The 24,410-nt window shown below is 42.8% G+C and overlaps 2 protein-coding genes across 13 annotated transcripts in view; both read right to left on the reverse strand.

Annotated features, from left to right (window-relative positions):
* Window positions 1-11: 11 nt before the first annotated feature.
* LOC102060809 (UBX domain-containing protein 4) lies at window positions 12-14,419 on the reverse strand. 2 transcript variants are annotated; one of them, XM_074547926.1, is made up of 13 exons: window positions 14,227-14,419; window positions 8,758-8,860; window positions 7,905-7,933; window positions 6,990-7,108; window positions 6,301-6,460; window positions 5,781-5,883; window positions 4,230-4,284; window positions 3,902-4,066; window positions 2,998-3,125; window positions 2,187-2,289; window positions 1,720-1,851; window positions 1,189-1,397; window positions 12-627 (listed from the first exon to the last, which is right to left on the reverse strand). In XM_074547926.1, exons 1-13 carry the CDS (start codon window positions 14,303-14,305, stop codon window positions 489-491), a joined length of 1,524 nt encoding a protein of 507 aa, XP_074404027.1. In that variant the 5' UTR covers window positions 14,306-14,419; the 3' UTR covers window positions 12-488. The 2 variants fall into 2 exon arrangements, with proteins under 2 accessions (XP_074404027.1, XP_074404026.1); XM_074547925.1 differs by having other exon boundaries at window positions 6,295-6,460; window positions 14,227-14,390.
* A 6,692-nt stretch (window positions 14,420-21,111) lies between these two features.
* The window catches only part of R3HDM1 (R3H domain containing 1), a 51,742-nt gene continuing 48,443 nt past the window's right edge, over window positions 21,112-24,410 (reverse strand). For 10 of the 11 annotated variants that reach the window (XM_074547908.1, XM_074547904.1, XM_074547903.1 and 7 more), the window contains 2 exons: window positions 24,044-24,128; window positions 21,112-22,544 (listed from right to left, as the gene is read on the reverse strand). In XM_074547908.1, the coding sequence (XP_074404009.1) occupies window positions 22,201-22,544; window positions 24,044-24,128 (429 nt within the window). In that variant the 3' untranslated portion in view covers window positions 21,112-22,200. The remainder of the gene's footprint in view (window positions 22,545-24,043; window positions 24,129-24,410) is intronic. The other variant, XM_074547907.1, reaches the window with a different exon arrangement.

The raw sequence follows: 24,410 nt of genomic DNA on the forward strand, positions 1-24,410 counted from the left end.
TCACAAGGTAGTCATGTTTTCTGGAAAATAGTTTATTGAGTGCTTAGGGAATTAAAAACTACAAGGTTTTGCTTGCAGTTGCAGAAGCAAGAAAAAAGTTAAACATAAATTAGTTACCTGATTTGCTACTTATAGTGCCTCTGAAACTCTCATTTTAATCAGTCATTGTCTGCCATGACCTTTATATGAATATATCTGGCCCTTAAATTTATGTAGCAGAATATTTATAGATTAAAAAGTGCCTTTCTATGGCATAGGGCAATATTTATGAAAGCTGATGGAGATTTTCAGTCTTTTTACTAGGTTTCACCTACACCCACTTGATTTTTCTGGCATAAGTGACTTTATTCCATAATCCACCAGGAACAAGAATGAAGTAATTCAGTCAGTGGAAAATAAGCCCCACTTGTCCAGAAGCTTTAGTTGACAGATCAAACAAGAGAAGGAAAAAAAAAAAGCAGCCAGATAGTAACTGCAGTTACTCAAAACTACATTTGTTGTGTAGAATTTCCATTCCAAGTATTGTTTTCATCTTCTCCATCATCTTGAGTCCTCAGTCTATAGATTTTGCCTTCTTTTTTGAAGTCTTCCCCCCGCTTTTCCACTACTCGTTTCCTGACTGCTTGCCTAGGGCACAAAGAACAGTGGGGTTTGACAGTTTCCTCAGTAATAATTACACAAGAGAAGCAGCAAATGCAATAAACACAAATCATCCATCCTTCTCTTATCCTCAAGAATAGTTTTCTTCACCCCTTTGTTTCCTTGGCAAGCAATACCCAGGTGAAAATGTGTCATTTAGCAGTCAGACAGAGTGGCAGACTCTCATTTTCCCTGTCATTGATGCAATAAGTGGCTTCTTCACCAGAAACAGCTGAGCAGCTCTCCTGGTACATGGGAGATCTCATTCTCTAGGCAATACAAAACCGGTCAAAACCAGACTTCATCTGCTTCTGCTTCTTGAACAACCATCCCCTAACAGTTTGATATCTCATTTTTAACATTTTTATCTTCCAAACAGCATCAGCTGAAGTGAAGCTCACCTTTGTAGTTACAGTTAATTCCCCATTCATAAATAACTGCGAGCCAATGCTTTTCCTACTGTATAATTGGGAGTTCAGTTCCTCACTGCAAGATTACAGCAATTGCAGCAAGAGGCTGGAGAAACAGCTGCCTGAACACTTTCCTTACCTGCTCTGCTCGAGGCTGCCCGAGGCTGAGGGAGCCGAGTGCTCCTGCTGGTGAGCTGATCTCACAGAGGGCTGCGAGGGGGGTGGGCTCGTAAACAGGAAGTTGCTAATGAATCTCCAAACCGCTAGGAGGGGGTAAAGGATTGTGCCCAAGAACTTCCACAGGTCGCTGCCCGAAGCCTGAACAACAGAAGTCGCAGGTCTTCCCGCCTGTCATGAACACACCAAGCAAAGCTGTCAGGTATTGAAGTCCTGCTCTTGTAGACAGAGTATTTCAGGCATCCTTTCTAAGCAGCTCAGCAGACACAAAGAAACAACTTTGGTTACACCTTAGACAAGTATCTAAGACAAGTCACCATTTATCAGAGAAACTACTCCAAATCAGTCCTGACAAAAACTAGAGTAATTTTGCAATCTTTAGACAAAGAAAATCCCCAAATTCAAGCCCAATACCATCATGGCCAACTAACAGCAAGTATCCAGCTACTGTACTGCTGTTTGAAAAATCCGACACACAGAACCCAGCACCTACCGGCAGCAGCACCACTGAAGCACTGGGTGCCAACTCGAGTTCCAGTAACTTCTTTCCATAATCTTCTTTGGTAAACTCCCTCCTGGGAAACATTGTTGCCAGTGAAAAATTGCCATAAGTGTTACCAACCGTCTGTGAAGCACATAAAGAAAACATTTTATTTATGACTGCTCATTTTCAAACAATTGAGTATTTGCCAGGTGAGTATACCTTAACAAGAGTTTCGTATCAAACTATCAATCATCCTCAAAGTAGGAGATGAAATATTGTTCATTTTTCTCGATATCTTAGTAATGACACACTGCAGCAATCCAAAGGCACTTGGTGGCACTGGAGAAGGCTGCTAAAACTCCCTTCAAATACCCAATAAGGAAAGGAGTTGATGGCAACACCACCACCATAACAACTACTTGAGGCTCAACAAATGACAATCAGCACCTAGGTGAGAAACAAAATGCCCATATTACCTGTGCAGCAAACTGCCTGGCTTCTTCTAGCCGTGCTTCAGATGGGAACTGGTTGGTGAAGGAAGATCCATCGGGGAGGCGGAACTGAATCCTGGCTATTGCACTGTGGGACAGGCATTGGGGTCAGTCAGGACATGAACACTCACAGACAAAGGCTCCTGGGCCTTGGGCTTGGTACTACTGAAATGTGGCAGAGAGGGACAGTCCTGCTGCTCAGGGCAGTGCAGAAGGGTTGTAAGAGTGAATTCACAGTGGAAAACCACCTGCTGATCTCAATGGATCTCTCCACAACTCCATATAAGGTTCTCATAGGTTTGGATAATTCTTAAGCCAGCAGTGCTGGGCAAAGCAGGAGACAGCTCTGACATGGGCACTGATGGGCCCAGCACAGCCTTGCTGAGTCCAAGCCATCCACACACAGCCCCTGGATCTGCACCAAGCTCCCCAGCAGTGCTGGCATTATCCAGTCATTCTGTCCAGGCATCATCTTTGGCATTCTCACCTTATCTAGTACCCCACCAAGCTCCATTACACTGGTATTTAAATCAAAGCTCAGACACAGAACAGCTCTTATCTAACTCACATAGCACACCAGTAAAGGTGGTCAGTGTTTCATGATCATGAATGTCAAAAAGATGAAAGCTCTCAAAGAGCATCACGTTCTTGTAAACAGCTACCTTTAATGTCACTACTGAAACAGCTCAACACGGCAACATGTTGTCAAGAGATAAGGAGATATATTAACTCTTTTAAAAAAGTTTCTTTATCTCTCTCCCCCACAATACACACTTGTGTCTCTACTGCAACTCACCTTCGCTCCCTTTGAGCTGCCTCTTTTCTGGCCTCTATTTCAGCCTGTTTAGCCTGAAGAGCTGCAGCTTTTGCAGCTTCTGCTTCTTCCTTCGACTTTGCAAAGCGAGCTGCCCTCTCAGCACGATCCTGTGGAAGGACCAAAGGGAAACCTTAATTGTGATCATAACTTGTTGCTTAACATTCATTAGACAGCTGTGATCTATACTCATGGACCAACTGCACAGATACAAACAGACCATATGGAGAAAAGACTGGAACTGCAAAGAATTATTCAGTGCCAAACGGCACAATCTCGTGTCATTAGCCAAGATGACACTTCTCACTGAGTCACTTCCCACAACCAGTTGTTAATAGATGATCTTCCCATGCAAGCTCAACACTCCAGGGAAGATAAAGGCAAAAACCTTACAATGAGTTACACAACGGCAATTCTGAGTGTTCTATACCAAAGCCTAATAATGAGGAAGAATATCAGTTGTTATCTACTGTTTACATTCATATATGCACACACACATATATACCAACTTGGAAAATAATCCTCCTCACCATTCTGAGGGCAGTGTTCTCGTGTATGTTCTACAATTAAATACACCCTGTGCTTCTCTTTTACCACCATGCCTAAACTGCAATTATTTTTACGTTTATATGATAATTCTCCACTAGACTCAAGCAATATGACAGAAATGTTTGTTCATATAGAATTGTGAAGATGAAAGCAGAAGTTTCATTTTATACACAGGAAATGCAACATAAACACCAAACACAAAAATTGTCACTATACAAGGCTACAGGATTCCAAATGGAAAAATGAATAATCTTTCAAAGCCTCAGCAAATGTGAAAAATTATCATTTTAGTACACTGTGTGAAGCAGCAAATTCTCTTCCAAAATGCAGAATTTACCATTGCAATCTGTTGCCTTATGCGCTCTCTAGCAGCCCTCTCTTCTGCCTTTTCTCTGTTCCTTTCCTCCAACATGCGTTTGGTCAGTTCTTCTTCCTGTCGTCTTTTGTACTCCAACATTTCTTTCCCAGTTTTCCTTCTTTCAATTTCTTTCTTAATTTCTTTCTGAATAGAGAGATATAAAAATTGAAGCACAAAATTGCCTCGGGCAAGAGAAAAGACTGAGGTATGTTTGTGCAAGAAGGAATTAATTATTTATTATGTATTCAAATAAGGGTTAAAAAAAACCAAACCTGCAACTGCAAGAGGTTTTACATTTTTGTGTTACCTGTTCTTCTTCTTTCCTTTTCTCTTCTCGTCTTTCTTCAAGCTTTTTTGTTAACCTATATTTAAGAATAGAGTGAAAAGTCTTATCACTGCAGTATTTTCAAATGTGAATGAAGCATTTGCAAACCCAGGAGAACACATGAAAATGAGCTGTAGCACAGTACCACAGTGATTCATTCCCATGCGGGTGCACCTTCCATGCAAAGGGCAGTGGTGATTTCACCACCTCCTTTCTCACTTCAGAGCTGTTCTAACCTATTCCTTTTGTCCCTTTTCCACTCATTAAATGAAGATTCCTGCATTTTCTTACTGTTGAACCAACTTATGAAGATTACAATAAGCAAATACTATTTATGATCTGTGGTAACAGAAACACTAAATCTCAATCTCTTTTTAGCTATTTAAGCCATCTGGTTTCTTCTGCACATCACCTCCTAAAATGGAACACAAGTAATACATAGCCCTGACATAGATGCATAAGCATCTGCCTCAGCTATCCAGAAAAATGCCTCAGAATAAAGATTAACTTAAAGAACAAAGTGAATTTCTCAATACAGATTGGCAATAAAATCCCAACATAACTGAAGTCTGGGGAAAGGGCAGGCATGACCCAATGTGAAAAGCTGTATAATCAGAAAAATGTATGGTAGCTGTTCAAAAGAAAGTGGTGGTTACCACAGAGCTTGGCCTCTTTCTCCCCCTTGCAAAAATTGCTGTAGATAAATTATGCATTATTTTAAAAGGAACACTGATAATTATATTAAAATATTGACTGCATTGCCCTATCAGTGGTAAGTAAAAAATTGTGTAATAACTTTAGAAGAAAACTAAAAAAAGAATGAAAAAGATTTAAAACATATTTTAGCATTATAAATATTCCTATTTGCTAAACATGTGTTATGATTTTAGACAAGATATTTCAAATATCAATTACTAAAAACAAGTTTATAAATAATATCCCATATTTAAAAAAAATTATAATGAATCAATATGTTTTGAGCCAGGTGTTTCAGATCACTGTACTTCAAAAAACTGAACTCAAGTGATTGCTGTTCACTGATCAAAACACAAGTCTCAGAATAGGATCTCACTGACTTTTTCACTATCCCTAAACGACAAACAGTCAACAAATCAACAAGAAGAAATAAGATGGCAGGTCTATACAAAACCTAGGTCAGCATTTTATTGCACCAGTTTCCACTGCTTTGAGTTCAATGTTTGAATTAATTCAAGAACCTGCAGCAAACATATCCTCTCTATTGAGGTTATATCAAAGGTGAACACTTACAGTTTTCCAGATCACCTCTTTCTTTCAAAGTACATGAGGAATTATATTAATTAAAAACCTGGTTTGGTATCACCCCTAGTATTGTCAGAGAAATGTAACAGAACTAAGACCACATAAATATTTGCCAGATGACAACAGATAAAGGACCAAAATCCTGTAATTAAACATGTTTGTTAAAAAATCCCAAACCAACCCAAAACCCAACAAAACTGCCTCCTCAGAAACAAATACAATACATTAAGAAGTCTGCAAAAAAAGACTTGCCTTTCTACTTTGAGTGTAAGATCATTCACAGGCTGAGCATCATTTGCTTGCTCTTCTGCAGAATTAGTTGCTTCCTGGCTTGCTTGACCTGAATTTGCTTCATCTTCAAGGGGTTTACAAGAAAGCAATGCATAAGAAAAAACCAGAAAAGGTGCATTTCTTATCATAACAATTATCAGGCTCATTGCTAGCCACAATTTGCAGCGACTGGGATATCTCATACAGGGTTCTGTTACTTGGACTCCCCCCCTCAACAATTTGGTTTCAGGTTACTAAGCCAAAAAAACTCTTTAATTGACCCCTTTTTCAGGAAAGCATACACAATTTTATTGAGTTATAAACTCAATAGATTCCTCACTTACTAAAACTAAGCACAAAGCATTCTGGAATATCCCAAATTTTCCTTCAGTGAGTCTGCTCAATACATGGCCTTTTATGTACCATCATGTAACAAATTAAGACAAACCATTTCCAAAGCAAATGAGGGGGCATTTGAGGTGGCAAGAACACTAACCATTACCAGCAGAAGATGCTGTTGTCTCAGGCATGAGAGCCTCAGCAGAGTCACAAAGCCCTGCTCTGGATTCTGCACTTTCTGGAGCACCATCAGACTGAGAGGAGGGACAGGGAGCAGCTGCCTGACTGCCGTTCTCCACAGGCCGCCCTTTCCCCGTGTGCATCTACGAAATTGGGAAGAGAGAATGGAGCCTATGAAAGTTCAAGTATTTTTCACAAGTTAAAAAAGGCCAAGACTGAATTATTAGTGAAAAATCAGCCTTATTGAAAATACAAATCTAGAATTACCACATATTGTTGAGTATGGTACAATCATGCATTTCATATATTTTTCTATTTTTAGTCTTGCACTTGAAATCAAAGAGATAAAGCAATCTACACTTGTATATAATTTTATAAATCCACATTACAGAACAATATTACATAACCACATTATAAGATAGAGAGTAATCCCCTTAAAGGTGAGCTGTCACATTTTGTCATTCCAGTTCTCCAGTACTGTGGGTTTGTTTACACAGGTGATCTAAACCAAACAAAAATGAACACAGCACTTGTTCACAGTGCTTCAGTGTGTCCTGAACCCAAGGTTGCAGATTTTATTGTTGTAACTCACTGGTTCTGCTCCCACCAGTAACTGCCAAAGGCCCAAGCTAAGGGCCAGGGCCCCCTGGAGGATCCACCTGTCAGCATTACCTGTTTGACTTTATGGATTCTGGTAACGAGTTCTTCCACAGAAACGCTGCCAGCAATGACTTCCAAAGGGATTCCATTGTCTCCTATAAAAAAGCTGGATGGGACACACACCACAGGATCTGCACAGACAGTTAAGGGCAGTGAAAGGCAGGAGGTGACACAGAGTAACTTTACAGGGCACAGCAGCCCTTCCTACAGCTTCTAGCCTAGTGCTCTCATCTCCAACTGCTCACCAGCAGCCAGGGCCAAGGGAGGCAGAGAGAAGAAGATGCTGGCAAACATTACATGCAACTGGTAAGCATTTCTCCTTTTCTTTTTATTGGTTTAGGCCAAAGTATTTTTCTCCAACTTTTCAGGCAACTGATTATGCATTGACTTGAGAATCTTTTGTTTTAGTGTCAGACAACATCTTAAGTAGACAGTTATGAACTCTCCTGAGCACGAAGATATCCAAGTTAGGAATTCCCAGCATCACAGAATGAATGAGCTGTAAGCAGTGACCTCCTTGAGCAGGCACACCTGGGTATGTGACAGACCCAGCCCACTGCTTCTTCCCCCTCCTCTGCACCTCTGAGCCCCAGCTCATCATTTAAAGCCTTTTTTTGTTTGTTTTCTAATGCTGATTAGTAGGACCAACAGGTTATTTAGATTACATAAAGCTTTAGATAATTTTCTATTTAGAGAATTACATAGGATTAACATAAAAAAACCCAATTTGCTCACTTTCTCTAATAACTGACAACTAGTTGAATACACAGATGGTATCTATTAACACAGTTTATTGCATGGTTTTGTGCCAAAATAAGTATTTTCAATAGCATTGCTTGTAAGTATTTGTCTTAAAAAGGGTATTAACTTGTAAAGAGCAATTATCTGTAATCATAATGTAGCATCTAAACAGATCTCAAAGGATACAAATTTGAGAAAACTGCAGGCATGCTTCACTGTTTAAAAGAAAAGATTCATTTAGGAGTAGCAATCATTTTGCAACAACTTTAGATTAAGTCTTTCATCATAAAAATAACTGTCCTACAAAACTATTTAAATACTTGAGAGAACACTAAAAGCAAATTTGCACTGCATCTTATCATTAGCATTTTGCAGAAGTGTTGACATGGTGACAATCCTTGGTTATCACAGTTGACTACATAAAATTAAGAAAGCAGTGCTAAAAGGCAAGTCAGGAAAAAGAAATCTAGTCTATTGAGCACATATAATATAGTAAATCTAATAAAATGTCTATAGTGCATTTCAAAATAATACCATTTGGGGAAATGTCAGTGCACTTTGTGTACATGGACCGGAACACAAACATTAACAAAAACAGCTGAGTAATTTACCCAGGAGCTTAAATGCTTCTCCATTCTATGTGCTACAATGGAGGCAAACACATTTGCTCTGGGGCTTTACAGATTTTTATCTTTCTGAATTCATGAAAGGTTTTTAATTCATTATGTAACCTGGCAAACGAAGAACTGCCTCTAGCACTTGCATTTTTAATGGCATTTTTGTGTCTCTTCCAGTTGAGAAAGGGCAATCTCAAGCATTCTATTACTAGTACTGCAATACAGTCTGAAATACTCAATGAGTATGTGCAGAATTGACATTTTCTCAGGCTTTAGGGACTCCAGGAGTACTGAATTCACTTCTGTTCTGGAACCCTGTATTTACACTATCTCCTAATCAGGGTGAGGACTTCAAAAGCCTCTTACTCTCATCATCATCAATGAAAGACTGTATAAGAGACAGAATTAGAATAGGCTCAAACCTTTTGGTGTCAATTTTAATAGCAACAAAACCATCTGATGCAGCTTCAGTCACCTTCTCGTCTTCCCACCTTGCAGCCATCTCAGTAGATTGTTCATCTTCACCTGCCAGACACAGCACACACATGAGTTAAACCCACCACAAATTGCTGTTTCTGCCCTGATTTTACCTTTCCTTCAATCCCTTGGATTCACCTTTGTAAAACACTCTAGGGATTATTTTCAAGTCAGTTTGTAATTATTATTTTTAATAATCTGGAGACAATTCACTCCAGCTGGTTCACTTTGATATGGCAAAACTATGGTCATAAGTTTAATTATACATTAGTACATCAGCTGCTAGTAGATAAACCTGTGGTCTTCACTCCCTGTAAATACATAATTCAGCAGGTAAGGTTTCACAGTTTGACAGTGTAAAAACAAGAAACATTTATTTGCAAATTATTTATAACTTAGTTTTGTATTCCACTTCCTGACATTAACAGTAACAGTATGATGGGAGGAAAAGGTGTGAGGAGCACAGAACAAGAATAACAAATGCAGAGGAGATCCTTGGATAAGAGAAACTGAAAAGGTGTTCAGGGGCCACAGATTCAGAGGTGTTATTTTAATCAGATGAAACAGATCAATCATACATTTATCTCCTAAAACACCAGTTTAGTGAGGGTGTGGGTTAATAAATAGATTCTGATTAATATTAACCATCTTTCAACAAGTACACTGGCCTGCAACCATTTCTTTATCTTCACTCTGTCTTACTTCCTAGCAGCTTGGAATGGACTGCAGCCTTGATAAAGAATTGAGTCACAAGTATAGAAGTATAGTAGTCCTTTATTCAGTGACAACAACAAACCACTTGTTTGTTTCATCCCAGTTGCCATTCCATGCAATATTTTTGACTTGTTAAAGATCAGGAGTTACATGTGGAATCTCCCAGTGAAGTGCTGCTATCTGGTCACAAGGCCTCTCACAGGGGCATGTATCAAAAACACAATTTTGGAGAAGTGGTTTCAACCACGTGTCTCAGTTTTCCCTGGGAATTACTGGAGCAAGTAAGAAAGCATCTACCTCTATTATTATTCTTGTGCATAAGCAAGCAAATATTTAGGCTATTTTACGTGGGAACCTTTCCTCCTGCTTGAAGTGCAGTGCTTCCAAGTGTGGTCAATGCAGCTGTTGTGCCCAGAGCAGCTCAGCCTCCTCTCCTGTTTCCAAGTGCTCACAGGCAGGCAGCTGCTTCACCACACACTGTTTGTAAGGACATGTGCTCATCTGATTAGGCTACTAAAAATATCCAAATACTTGCCTAACACTAACTTTTCCACACAGCCAACTGCTGGAGAAAAAAGAATGCTGAAAGACACAAACAGGGCAGAGGCTGCTCACAGTAGAGTCTGAGAGATGACTGAATGAAAGTGCTGAGAGCTCACATTTTATAAAGCTCTGTGCCATGATGCACTGATTAATATTGTCACTACCCACTGAACAGTTGCTTATTCTCATACATCTTTTTGTTTTGATAACCCTTTCTCATTTAGGGGTTAGGGTTCATTTTTATTACAGTTTGTAGCAGTAATTATATCCTGAAATCAAAACTGCCATGTCACAGGAAAAACATTAGAAAAGTCAAGAAGTCAAGTGCAGCAGAACTTGATGTAATTAATAATTCTGCTAAACAGTGAGCCAGCACAACAGCCTTAGAATTCTAGATCCCAAACCTCTCAGATTTCTTGTTTCTCAAACAAAAAACATCACTCTATTTCACTTAGTGGAATGATCTGTAAACAACTCAGTCACACTTCCTCATCTCTTAAACCTGATCAGGTAAATCTACATAGGGAAAACATAGATCCTTTCTCAAATGATTCACATACTGGACAAGACTCTTTTTCTGCAATAATTTACTTCCTGTATGAGGAACTTACTCAAAACCATCACAGGCTGTCAGAAGACTTTCATTCTCCACAGCACACAGTAATCAGGGAAGTGTTTTCCTTTCAGAGGAGAGAGAGAAGCCCAACTTACTGCTCCATGTCCAGCATTTCACAACTACTCAGTAAGAGAGGATTGCCATTCTGGAAATGCCAGGAGCCAGGACATGAAACCACTCACCTCCTCCTCCTCTGCAGCATTTCACTTCTTTAACTTGCAAAGTGCCTTGATACATCTTGGCTACAAATAACTAACAAACAGCTTATGTGTGCAAATCACCATTTTGTCAAAAAATTAGTAAAATAATAAAGTTATGAACAAAGGGAGGAGGGTTTCTACAAACATTATTGAAAAGAAACAAACATTTTCATTTAAAGCTTTTTATTGTCACACACATACCATTTCATTTTTTCACTCTGAAAACCATTTTTTATGAGTGGCCTGGTATTTTAATGATCAGAACATGTCTAACCTTTGGAAAGATATCAAATAATCTGCAACACCTCAGTCAGAACAGAGGAGGTTTTGTATCAAATGAAGTACCAAGTTTAGATTAGTGACTCAAAGGATCAAATGCTACAAAATCATCTGCAGAACAGCTACCACCAAGATCCAAGGCATGTTCATAAAATCATAACGTGTTCATAAAATGTTATTGTTATTTGATTGTGATATTATGTGTTATTGATATTGTGATTTTATGAACATTATTATAAATGTTCATAAAATCATATTCTGGGCTGGGAGGGACCCCAAGAGATCATTGAGTTCCACTCCTGGTCCTGCACAGGACATCCCAAAAATCCTCCCACGTACATTTAGAGAGAGCATTTTCCAAATTCTCCCTGAACTCTTCCCTGAGGAGCCTGTTCCACTGCCCAACAGCCTCTGGGCACAGAAGCTTTTGCTGATATCCTGCAGCTCCCCTGACACAGCTTCACACCATGCCCTGGGCACTGCCAGGAACCCTCTCCCTGTGCAATCACTCCGTGTGTTCCCCAAACACAGCCCCTCACCTGCTGTGGCCCCCAACATCTCACCTCAGGGTTTCAAAGCACTTTCCTGAGGCAGACCTGCTTCACCTCATGCTCTCTGGGGAGAATGGAGCAATCCCTTTCCCTGCAACTTGCCATGAGTTCATCTTTAATACCCTTACACCATCCTGTCACCAGAATGTGCCATGAGGGTTTTAAACACTGAGCTCAAAATGCTGGGATTATGGCTGCAAGCAAAAACGCTTAAGGAGAAACCTGCTTGAACAATGCACACTTACAATCACAAATGCCACCTCGTTTTTAAGATAAATAACCACATTATTCCTTGCTTGACTAGAAAATATTCTGGAAGCAGAAAGAATAATCCATTTCTTCATTTTCTAGAGAAAATGTAAGTGAAGTGCAGAGGAGAGGGAGAGTGGGACAGGCAGATGGTGGTGGAAACCAGACACAGATGGACAAATCTGTCCAATCACAATTTCCTAATTTTGGTCAACTGTACCTAACAGCTATCCTACACAATGGCTGCACCAATACAATTTCAATTTCTCTCATTATTTTTTCCATAGATATTATTGGATGAAGTGTACAGAACCAAACACTGCTGAAAGCCTGCTCTCCAGGTGCTTTCAAATGCCTGTTTCCAGTGGGAAGTGTGGGGTGTAAAGGTTTAAAGTTACCATTACTGAGCAGTGTGAAACACATTTCTACCCAAACAACAAAGCCAATCTGTGCTAACACAAAACCAGACTATTCTTCCAGCACTCCACATCCTTCAAACTCAGCTGCTTCCACACACACTGAGAAAGTTCTTGGGCTTCCCAGCTGCCTTTGCCAGCACATGTAACAGAACAGTTCCATGATCAGCTCTGGCACAGGTCAGCTGCCCTGATCCCACGGTGCCCAGGGTGGAGCAGATGTGGGCAGAACTCTCCAACTCTTCCCTTTCAGAGATGTGCCTGGCTAAGTCATGCTCTGCCTTCTCCAGGGCTCACAGGAACAAACAAAACAAATCCTCACAGCACACACTGTGACAAAACTAGGTTACATCTCTGCAACCATAAATGTATCTCCCCTCTGTATCTACATATTCCTACACCCACCTAGTCAACATCAGAATCTAATGGGCCCCATTTTGTGCAGAACTTATGTTTCATAAAAAATACTGGACATAAGTAACAAGATGGATTTCTCCCTGATTTATGTATCAAGCTGAAACTACTGAGAGGCCCACCAAAGTCCCTCTGTCACTGCCCTCCTCAGCTGGGCAGGAGAGAGAATGTCATGGAAGGCTCATGGGAAGAGATAAGGGTAGGGGGACATCACTCACGTGTAATCTTTGCAGGCAAAACAGATTTGACGAGGGAAAAATTGATTTAACTTATTACTAATCAAAAATTAGAGCAGAATCATGGGAAATGAAAACAAATCTCCTCCCTGCCTACCTGCGGCCAGTTCCTCACACCTTGTCCCTGCTGCTCCTTCCTCCTCAGGGGTTGGACTCCTCACGCTATTCCAGCATGGGGTCCCTCCCAAATTGTGCAACGTGATTCTTTCTCAAGGGCTGAGCTTCTTCATGAACTGCTCCACCCCGTCCCTTACTCCAACACAGCCCAATCTGTGCTCTGACAGGACTTTGATTGCGTTTACTATCCAGCAGAAAATGCTGTTCTCCAAGTACATGGAGAGCTGTGTTAAAGGAATTTAACTGCACTTTGCTGCTCACATCCTCTTTGGGAGTGAACTTGTTGAAGCCACGTGAGTCCCACAGTTCAATAGTTCTTAAGGGAACAACACTGAGTCACACATTCAACATTGTTACTGTTTCTTGAAGCACCCGAAAATCTTCAAACCACGAGCACGGAAGGCAACAGTAAAATCTTAAGAAACAGCGCACACAAAGATACGCAAAAGCTAAAAAATAAGTTAAAGAGCTTGTCTAATCACAGAATATCACAGTTTAAATCGTGTTGGAAAAGGCCTCTGAGACCATCGAGTCCAACCTATGACCAAACACCCCCTTGTCACCAGACCACGGCACTGAGTGCCACGTCCAGCCTTTCCCTAAACACTCCCAGGCACCTCAGCACCGCCTGGACAGCCCGTTCCAATGCCCAATCACCCGTTCTGGGGAGGAATTCCTCCCAATATCCAGCCTAAACCTCCCCTGGCGCAGCTCAAGACTGTGTCAGTCTTTCCCATCTATTTTTTTCACAAAAAAGGCAGCGTACACAAGACGATGTGAATTCCCACAGGTTCCAATTACGGCGTTATGAAACACGCGCTGTCGGTACGAGGAACGGAAACAAAACACAAGGAGCAGCCCGGAGAGCTGCGCGGGCGAGAACCGGGTGCAGGAGCGCAGAACGGAGGGACGGCGGCACCTCGGACGGGCGGGGGCCGGACACCGACACCGCGGGCTAGGGCTGACACAGCACAAATCCCGCTCGGCGGGAGGGGCGGCGGGCGGGACACGGCTGGGAAGGCGCTGCCGGGCCCTGCCGGTGGGGGCGGCGGACGGCCCCGGGACGTACCGTACCGTACCTGCCACGAACACGACGAAGACGGAGCTGCGCTCCTTGGCGGCGGCGATGGCGGCGGGGACGGAGCCGCCGAACCACATCGTGGGACCGCCGGGACCCGCCGCCCTCAGCGACACCGGCACCGCGCCTGCGCCGCCGCCGCGCCAACCGCCCCCCGCGCGCCTGCGCGCGCCGCCCGGCGCCGCCGGCCTCTGATTGGCGGCCGCGAGCGGCACGCGCCACGCCCGCCCGCCCCTTCCCCGACGGCGCGCGGGGGGCGGTGGCGGGTCCGGCCCCCTCAGCCCGGCGCCATGTTGGCCGTGTAGCCAGGGATGGAAGTGTTTCCACAGGCGGCATCGCCTCGTGTGCTGCTCCGCTGCCAGACGGCTCGGGCCGTCAGGAGAGGCGGGGGGAGCTGCCCGAGTTTAGGCCAGGGAAGGGAAGGCTGAGAGGGGATCTCGGTTATACACATCCTGCGGGGAGCGGCTCAGGGGGCGTCCCAGCCTGGTGAAAAGGGGGCTCAGGGGGACCTTGCTGCTGTCTGCAACTCCCTGACAGGAGGGTGGACCAGGTGTGAGTCGGGCTCTTCTCCCACGGAACCAGCGACAGAACAATGGGGCAGAGCCTTAACTTGCGCCAGGGCAGCTTAGGTTGGACATCAGGAAGAATCGTCTCAGAAGGGATGTTTTGACATTGGAACAGGCTGCCCAAGGAGGCGGTGGAGTCACGGTTCCTCTCGGTCCTTGAAGAAAAGCTGGATGTGGCACTCAGTGCCATGGTGTGAGTGATGTGGTGTTTGGTCAGTTGAAACTCGGTGATCTCAGAGGTCTTTTCTAATCCAGGTGACTGTGTAATTCTGTAATGCAGAATAAATACTCAAATAGAATATAAATATCTCAAAGTCAGGTACCAAGAGGATGGTGCCAGACTCTTTTCAGTTGTACCCCATGACAGGATGAGGAGCAATGTGCATAGACTAAAATACAAGGAATTTCACCTCAGCATGAAGAAGAACTTTACATTGTGGGTGGAACCGGGAGGGTGTGGGGTCACCCTCTTTGGAGTCTTTCCAAATGCACCTGGACACGTTCCTGTGTCACTGCTCCAGGTGACCCTGCCTTGCCAGGGGCTTGGACAGGGTGATGTCCAGAGCTCCTTCCAACCCTGACAATTCCATGGTTCTGTGAGGCAGCTGCCAGAAAAGGGGGCACCTCCTGCACCTGGGGCTGGAGGACTGATGGCCACAGCCATCCCTGCCCCAGCGCCCACCCTCAAAGTGGGTTGAAAGTGATGGAGGAAACAACACAAATCCATGTTAAATAGAACAAAAATAGAGTATGGTGTGCAGAGATCCTCCACAAGAGGCAGGAGGTGAAGCCAGGACATCCTCCCTCCTCCCAGGCCTTGTGAGGGACTGGCAGCACAGGCAGCAAGGCAGGAGGATGCCTTGGTAGACATTTCACAGCAACTGGGCCAGCACAGTTGATGTCAGGTGCTCTGGTGATTACATTCTGGACAGAACACTGCCCTTGAGCTCTTCTAAAACACCCTTAGGGCTGTGACTGTGTGTACTGGGTAACTTGCTGAGGCAGGTACTCAAATATTGAAAGGCAAAAACCACATAGTCTCTCAGTCTGGAAATCTTTCACTGTTGTACCTTGTGTAACTGGATAATACCAACTAAGAAATCCTTCAGCCTTACAGTGAAAAGGAAGTAAATCAGTGTTGACAACAGTGCACAGAATCTGTTTTACCTCTCCCAAGATGCAGCATGTGGAAGTGGTGTCACAGTAATGCTCACTGGGTAGGCTTTGCATGTGTGTCATGCCTCTGCAAGTTTCTTAAAGAAATACCATCAGAACATGTTCCTGAGATGCATAAAAAAAAAAACCAGATATTTTTGTATTTTCTTTACAATACAAAACAGATTTAAGGGCAATGCCCAAAGTTGGATGGTATCAAACTGAATTTATTTTTGGAGATGAACAGACACATCTCTCTTACACAACTGCATGTGTAGCATGGGAGGAAGAGGTTAGGTTGTAAGGTGTATCTTGAATTCTCTAATAAATTTGGATGTGTTGCATTAATTCTCTTGGCACTTCCAGCAGCTGTAGTTTGCATTTACTGCATCTGATTTGGAACCCTAAGTTGGAAGCCAAGTTTCACGAGACAGGTGAGTAAAATGTTGAACACTGTGTGTTTTCAAAATTGTTTTGCAAATGTGATTTTCAAACTCTTTGATACCACTTGATACAAGGAAGAAAAAAAGGGCTTATATTGACTGGACATGTAATTTTTGTGAAGGTGTACAATCTCTTATACAACCTCTTACATCCTCAGGAAGTATTTATATTACATTCTCAAAAAACACAATTTTGGAAGTCTCCAACTGTAGGGTCACTGACTTGTTGGCTATGTCTTTGCTGAGAGCCTTTAGCACAGGTGTGTGGGGAAACAACAGAGGGCTGCAGTTTGTAGCCCCAGAAAAAGACAGGATGACCAACTAGTAAGTAGAAAATTTTACTGAGGAAAAATAGTTTAACAGCTGGAGCATTACCTGGGATTGAGTTCTTTGAAGGAGATGTCTTGTGTGTTTTCAGTTACTGGCATGGGAAACAATGCAAGGCAGTCATTTGCATTCTAAAAGAATTTTTTCTCCCCAAAACCAGAACACATCCATCTGGATCAAAATGGGAAGTATTTTCATTAGGGAATTCCTATTTTAAATTGCACAGTTGCTTCACCCTTCAATTAATTGACAAATCAAAGTTATCAGTTTAAGCCAAGTAAAAAGTCAGCAAATCTGAGCAACTGTGGGGTCAAGGCCTGCTATAAATCAGTGTGGTAGACTATCAGGGCACACAATAATGATGTTTCTTGTTAACTACATTGGAAAACCAAAGAAGGGCAAAGTTAATTAACCCTACAGCTAGGGCAGAAGTTAGGATATGAGAAAAAAGCAGAATGCCAGCTTCTCCCTCTCAAATTCAAACTGAGGCCACTCTCATTGAAGTATGATGTGCAATACTGCATGTAAATATTCTTTTTAACCTGCCAAGTAATTCTGGGAGATGAAGTGTAACAGATCCCTGGGTGTTGGAGTCAGTCCCTGCCCTTCCACCTCTGCTCACCTGGCTCTCAAACATTCCCCTGCTGTCAGCACCGTGGATCCTCGTCAATCCCAGCTAATTCAGATTCCCAGGTAACTGGGGCACAGGAGCTGAATTAAAAATAAACCTCACTGTTAAGCATTATCCACAGCAACACAGTTTATTTTTGTAACTTATTCCAGTTTTAAAAGCATACAGCTGCCAGTGACACACAGGTTGTCCTCTACAGCTCTTTGGTTTACAGCACCAGGCTCACGTGGCATTGGGGTTCCTCTTCCCGAGTGCAGGCACAGTCCTTTACAGCTGCAAGCATCCCTTTTCATGGCTCAGTGAGACTGGAAAATGAAAATACAGCAGCAAACACTGCGGTGTTTGTGTCCTGGACCAAATTGTAATGCTTGATCAGGTCTTCAGCAAGTTCCACTTCCAACCCAACAGACTTTGACAGACATTGCAGAACATCCGGTAGCTGCAAGCAGGATAAAAGCGAAACCTTGCAGTGGGGGCTGCTGAACTGAGCCAGGGCCAAACCCCAGCCCTGTGGGTCTGAGGCTGACACTGAAGCAAGAGGAGCTCACACACATTGTGGTGAGAACATAATTGCACACATTTTCAAGTAATCCAAGAGGTAATTTAAATTTACACTGAAGGTTTTGGATGTGGATGGAGACTTTGCTCTTAGGTTCCAGAATAAGATAACTTACAGGGGCTTAATTTTCAGATTGTTCTGGAAATCAGGCCCTTTGAAGGGTTCTACACCCTAGAAATGAAGCTTCCAAAATGAAGTCACATTAATGTTGTGCACTTTAATTTTATACTTACATCAATAGCCAAAATACCCAAAATGTTTTAAATGTGAATAGGACATAGAGAAGACCTTCATGAAAAGACCTTCATGAAAACCAGGCTGTAGAAACACTGAAGGGATTGAAATAATTCCTTTCATATTTAGAAATATATAAAAATTCCAGCTACAATAATTTTTCATGACCTGTAACTTAAAAGTGTTTTGGTCAGTTTTCTCCAAAGCTTCATCTAAACATTCTTTGCTTCAGGGCTGAATACTTAAAGCCTGCACCAATTTTATGTGGAAAAAATATAACATGGAACTAAATAGTATTTATAGAAAGTTGTAATTTTGACTCCCTTCCAGGCATCCAGGCTAGTACAAGGTTAACTCAAAACAACAGACAAGTCAAGTGGGAAGTTTTAAGGCACAAATGAGTGTCATAGGATGAGAATACAGCTACTCATTTCACCTTGAGAGGGAACTAGGTAAAAACTCCCTGTACCCAGGTACCTTCCTGGATTCATGGAACTACACAGTTGTGGTGCTTTGCTAAAACCCCATCTGCAAACAGCTGCCCTGTGCCACTGGATCCTCAAACACCACGTCCTGCCAAAGGGTTGGGTGCTTGCAGGTGGAGACACCCAAGCTCTGCAGTCTGAGCACACCACAGCACAGGGTTTCTGTCTTCAGAGACCCTCTGCTCCTTTTCCTGTTGTTTTTCTAAGTGTATGTGAGTGAAAGGAACACCTCTCATATTAGAACAGGTGACTTTTACTCAGGCAGGAGTGCCAGGGAAGATGCAAGATGCTTGTTCCCAAGCAGCCCTGGCAGGCTGGCAGGCACATGGCACATGTGGGCTGTGAGGGTGTTCAGGGGGTGCTGCAATGAGCCACCCAATTCCAGCATCAGGCCCGTGTGCTTTGGAGAGTCCTCAAAGTATGGGGCTTCAATTTATATTCCTAAGGTTTAATTATCAAACATTATATGCAGTGTTCACAGTTCAGGGAGGAATTTTGCACTATAAGTGTGTCAATTAAAAATTAAAATCAAGAAAGAGTAGGTAATGGCTGCACTTGTTCAGTTTTTCTGCTTATTCTTCCAGTGTTTTTCTTTAGTTTTAAAAAGTTAAGACATGCTCTCAGTAAAACAAAATATAATATATTGCTGCAATGGAAGTTCCCACTTAATCCCTTTTGCCACTATTTGCTTTAAAAATAGCTTTAATGGTAAATGAGAGGAAGCTCAAATACACTGGAGTACTATAAGATTTGTTTGGAACATGGGAATGCATTTTACATGCATCTCTTACATGCATAAAGTGCTTTTATTTGCTTTCTAGACTGTGATCCAAATCCGTGGAACAAATGCAATTCCAGGGGTTTTGCACAGTGCCTGGGCTCGTGTTTAAGGAACCAAAAGGGGCAGAAGGGGGTAAAGGCCAGGAAGGTACAAAGTGGCTTGGTTACATGAGTCTGCATCCTGTTTGCTTACTAGAGGAAGCATGAAACAGCACAAACCCAGGAATAAACACAACTGTGAAGTGGAAATATTTTAACACTTTGCCCACTGTAGACATCAGAAACTTCTGGCAGTGCCAGAGTCCTGTGAATTGTGGGGCTCATACCAGCACATCCAGATAAAATAACATGACCATCCCTGTTTAACACAGAGTGAAACATTCTCAGAAAGGGGGCAGACCTAACTGGAAAGGGTCAGTTTCTGGATTAGACTACAACCGGCTTCTTACATGTTTGAATGTTTTACTCTAGGGCAACTTGCATTCGAGTTTATAACTTCTTTGATAAAAATTAAATATTTTCTGTGCCTTATTCCTAACCAGTGTATCCCTCCCTTCCTGTTGTTTGGGCTGCATTCTCCATGTTTATCTCACATTACCTTTTCTTCTCAGTTTATTGGGAGGACAGTTTCTGAAATGCAGCAAGCCATGCAAGATCCTTTGGGAAGGGTTTGATTTGATACAGATTTAGTGCTGAGGACTTTCAGAAGAGATTGAAGCTCTCAGCTACTGCCTGCCCTTCTACATCTTGGAAGAACCTTGTTGTGGAAGGAGTTAACAATGGGAGGCTGGGCTGAGACACCTGTCCCCACAGCCCTTCACCCTCCTAGCTGCTTTTACAGGATTAAACCATAATCCTGAACTAGCATGGCAAGCAGCAGCAGGCAGGGACAGAATGCAGCAGTGGCCACGCTGTCTGTGCTGCTCAGGAGGGGTTATTGATCAACTGGGGCTCTGGGTGCAGCAAACTGCAGCAAGAAATGCATCCTCAGTCAAGCACCACCTGAATGCCAAGTGCCATCCTTGCAGAAAAGCAGACTGCAATGAGTAGATTTGTCTTTTATCTGGGACTTGAAGTGAACATCCTCCCCTTTGTTTTAGGGAGCATCTAAGTTGACCTTTAGTAAATCCCTGTTGCTACAGCATTTCACAGAATCAAGTCCCATAAAACTAATTTATTAGGCTACATTATTCCCAGACAGGTCAGTTTTCTAAGTTTTCCTCCAAGTACTTCATCACTGTTTGGGTGTTCAGGGATAGAATCATTTGTATAAACAATGGAAATTAATGCTGGTCTAGACACCTTAATTCTTCACCTTTATCCCCTGTAAAACGTTTTTAAACACAAGGTTTACTTTGAGTTTCCTCTTTCAGAAGTCACACATGCACAAAGTGACAGCCTTATGAAGTGACCAAGTAGTTGCTTGTCTACACAGCAAATCAGTTCCTGAGCTAAAAATAAAAAATCAGGAGCAGTCCCTTACAGCATCCGACTGTTTTCTCTTTTTTACTTATATAAACATTTAAATATTATGAAGGGCTGGATAACATAAATGCCAGAGGAGGAACAGCAGGTGTTTTTTTAAGAGGCTCTAATATTTGTGGGTTTAAGATCTTTTTTCACATTTGAAAGGATTCCAGCCATTAATATGAGCTCATCCAGGTTTCAGAAGACTCCTAGAAGCTTAAACAAGTGCACTGAAAAAGTTCGTGTTTGTAAACATTTATTCTTTTGAACTGAAAAAGGCTTGCATCAGCACACATTGTACAGACTTGCAAATTACACAAGTTGAAAAAAGTTTTGTTTCATTTATGTGCAATGAATCTTTAATGTCCAGTGAGCATCTGCAAATGATGAAAACTTAAACTATTAAAAAGGTTTCCAGCACTTACCAAACAATTATCTTAGCGTGAAAAGGAAGAGAAAGAGACCCATACTGGTGGGAACACAATTAAAGTGCAAACATTTTGTCACTTGTATGAAGATACATAAAGTTTCTTCACACTTATGTTAAAAAGAAATATTAAAATGTGATTCAGTGAACATTCTTTGTAACCTATTCATAATCCCCTTCTAGTAATTATTAAACTTGCTGGATCAGAAGCAAATTCTTCAAGGGTACAAACTTGTAATTTCTTTTGACATTGTTTGAAAATACTGCAAAAGACAATGACCATCTAAGGAGTTAGTTACTAAAATGACATTCTTTTTTTTTCTTAAAGAAAAACAGAAAAAGAAGAAAAAGGAAAAAGAGAGGAAAAAAAGAAAGAAGAAAAAACACACAAGGGGCAAAGAACAGGTTAACTTGAAGATGTTGGGTAGTTTGCTAGAAAATGAATATAATTCCTTGAGAATGGTTCTCTTTTCCCCTCCAGCAATCCTCAGGTTCCTGCCTTGGAATGGACTGCTGCGTGCTGGCTGTGAAAAGGGATTATAAAATACAAATCTGCATATGGATTTTTATGAACATCTGCTGTACAATAGAACTTTGGATCTGATACAAGATTTCAAAAATATAAAACAAAACTACTATAAAAGTAGGGGGCATTTCAGCAGCGTTCCTCACAGAAAGCCGCCTGTCGCAAAGATGATTCCTTGCTATCGTCTGGGAGCAACTCTGGAAATTTTGTTCTTCATCTTGCTGGATTCACTGGGTTATTTATTCTTCAATGGCAAACGTCACGTGACAAAAGATCCCAGGAGTCTCTCTGGAGAGAACGGAAAGCCCCTGACACCGAAGCGACGGAGGAGGGAGCGCGGCGGCAGCAGGGGCCGAGCCCGGCGCGGCGCTGCCGCTACTGCGAGCTGGCCCTCTCGAGGCCGTGCAGCTCCTGGTGCCTCCTGCTGCTCCTCAGGCGGAACTTGCCGCCCGCGCCGCCGCTCTGTCTCTTGAGCGCGCTCTGCGCCGCCGCCAGGCTGGGGAAGGCGGCCAGCACCGTGTAGCTGGAGGCCAAGTCCCCGGCGCCCCCGCCGCCGTCCCCGCAGAGCCGCCGCTGCTGCTGCTGCTGCTGCTGGCACTGCGAGTCCCTCAGCCACCGGATCTTGGCACCCACCTTCAACAGTTCCCCAAAGAGCTTCTCTGCTTCCATGCGAGTGATGCCTTCAGGCAGCTCAGTAATTTCTAGAACTTTGCCCACAACTGAAAGAAGAAAAACAGTGAATCTAAATCTGTTATTGCGCTTATTGATACAACATCCTAAATGAAAAATTTTGGCTAGCTGGATATTGCAGCTGGGTGCTTGGGACCAGTCCAGGCATGCAGGAGCTCAGGTTTGCCTCTGGCAGAGAGGCTTCAAGGCGAGGTGAAGGAAAGGAGTCAGTTCTGCTGGAGGGTTTGGATCCAGAGCTTTATTCTGGCCCACAGGCCTCTGAATGCAGCAGCAGCTCCAACAGAACTCCCTGACCCTGTGGTTGCTGTGTCTTTTAACCCCGGGGAGGGAAGGGGTAGGGATCCCACCTACCCCGTAAGGGGGGGAGTCTCAGGGGACAGATGACACCTGGATGGCCCAATGTCCCCAGGGCTCAGAGGCAGCTTTTGAACTCTGCCAATCCAACAACGCCCTTCTGGAATGCCACGATTGACAGACAGCACTCAGCAGGGGCAAGGGAGGGGAAGGGAGAGGTGATTGGCACACCTGGGGAAGGAACCGGGATAACTGAGACGGGCTATGATATCACACTGCAACAAAAAATGACTTATTTCACACTTGTATCTCCACTTGGTGATACCAAACCCACAGCATTTGCCTTCCTGATATTCTAGAGAGCCTTTGGTCTCACATTTAACACTGCTTATAACTACAATCTGCTTACTTGTACAAGTGTGCAAATAAAAGCTGGGAATACAAACAGGGTCCTCAAAACAAAGAGGGAGAAATAAAATCATCAACAACTCATTTTGCAGCAGGTTTCAGAACTCACTATAGCATCTCACTGGCCTTGCTTGGTAATGCTTCACAGATCACCATGCCAAAAAAACTCGTCTGTCTTACCTCAAAAAAAATCCTTTCCATTAAATTGTTAGAAAAACTGATTTTTCTGTAACTTTCTGTGAAGAGGTGACAGCAGGTAGCAAAAATTCTCAGTAAATGTATTAAGAGAGATGCCATCAGATTTCATTTTCATCATAAAAGATGACACCTTTATCAATTCCAACAAGCTAATCTATAGATCTCCTAGTATGTCTCCCACATCCATGTGCTTAAATATACTAAAATGGGAAAAACTAAAACCAAAACAAAGCAAAGAGCACAAACTAATTTGTGGATTTTGTCTGATTTCACTTGTTAGGCCAGTAAAAGGAAGCACAGCTGTGTATAGTTAATATTTAATGTAACAATATCACAGACCTTAGGCCCAGTAAACTGACACACTTGTGCTCTTTCTTTTAGTACTCTCCAATCCTGAACTTCTCTGGTTTTTTCTCCAGCCTTCAAAACTACACTTTTCCCATTTAACTTTCCTTTTCCCCTCTCTCCATGTTTTCCTCCCCATCCTTATGTTTCCAGTGTCTGCCATGTCCATTTCTGTCTGATTGCTCCTGGCTCTGGCCCTTCTCACCTGAGCTTTTTTGTGCACTCCCAGCCCAGCACCATAATTCATTTTTCTGGAGGACAGTGTCAGTGAGCAGTTCCATACCTGGCTCTCCTGCACCAAGATCTGCTGAAGCAGCCTTCTTTGCTGGTTTCTTTCCCCTGTTCCCGTGTCTGTTTCCAGGCTGACACTGGCAAGATTGGCATAAAGAGGGTACGTCAATGACAGTCCACCAGTACCTTGAACTTTGATGTCAGCTCAGTGACAAGCAGTGCAGAGCAAGGTCTGGAAAATAACCTGCACTGCCATGGGACAGAGAGCACCCTCACATCCAGTTTTAGTTCCTGAGTTTGATAATCTACAGTCAGGCACATTCAATCCTTCACTACAGAGGAAAGGGAGGCAATGATGGGGGAAAAAAATCATCTTGGAAGAACATCCCCCTGCCCCAGCCATCACATCCTCCAGCTGT

Source organism: Zonotrichia albicollis, chromosome 10 (assembly GCF_047830755.1).
Source record: "Zonotrichia albicollis isolate bZonAlb1 chromosome 10, bZonAlb1.hap1, whole genome shotgun sequence".
Lineage (NCBI taxonomy): Eukaryota > Metazoa > Chordata > Aves > Passeriformes > Passerellidae > Zonotrichia > Zonotrichia albicollis.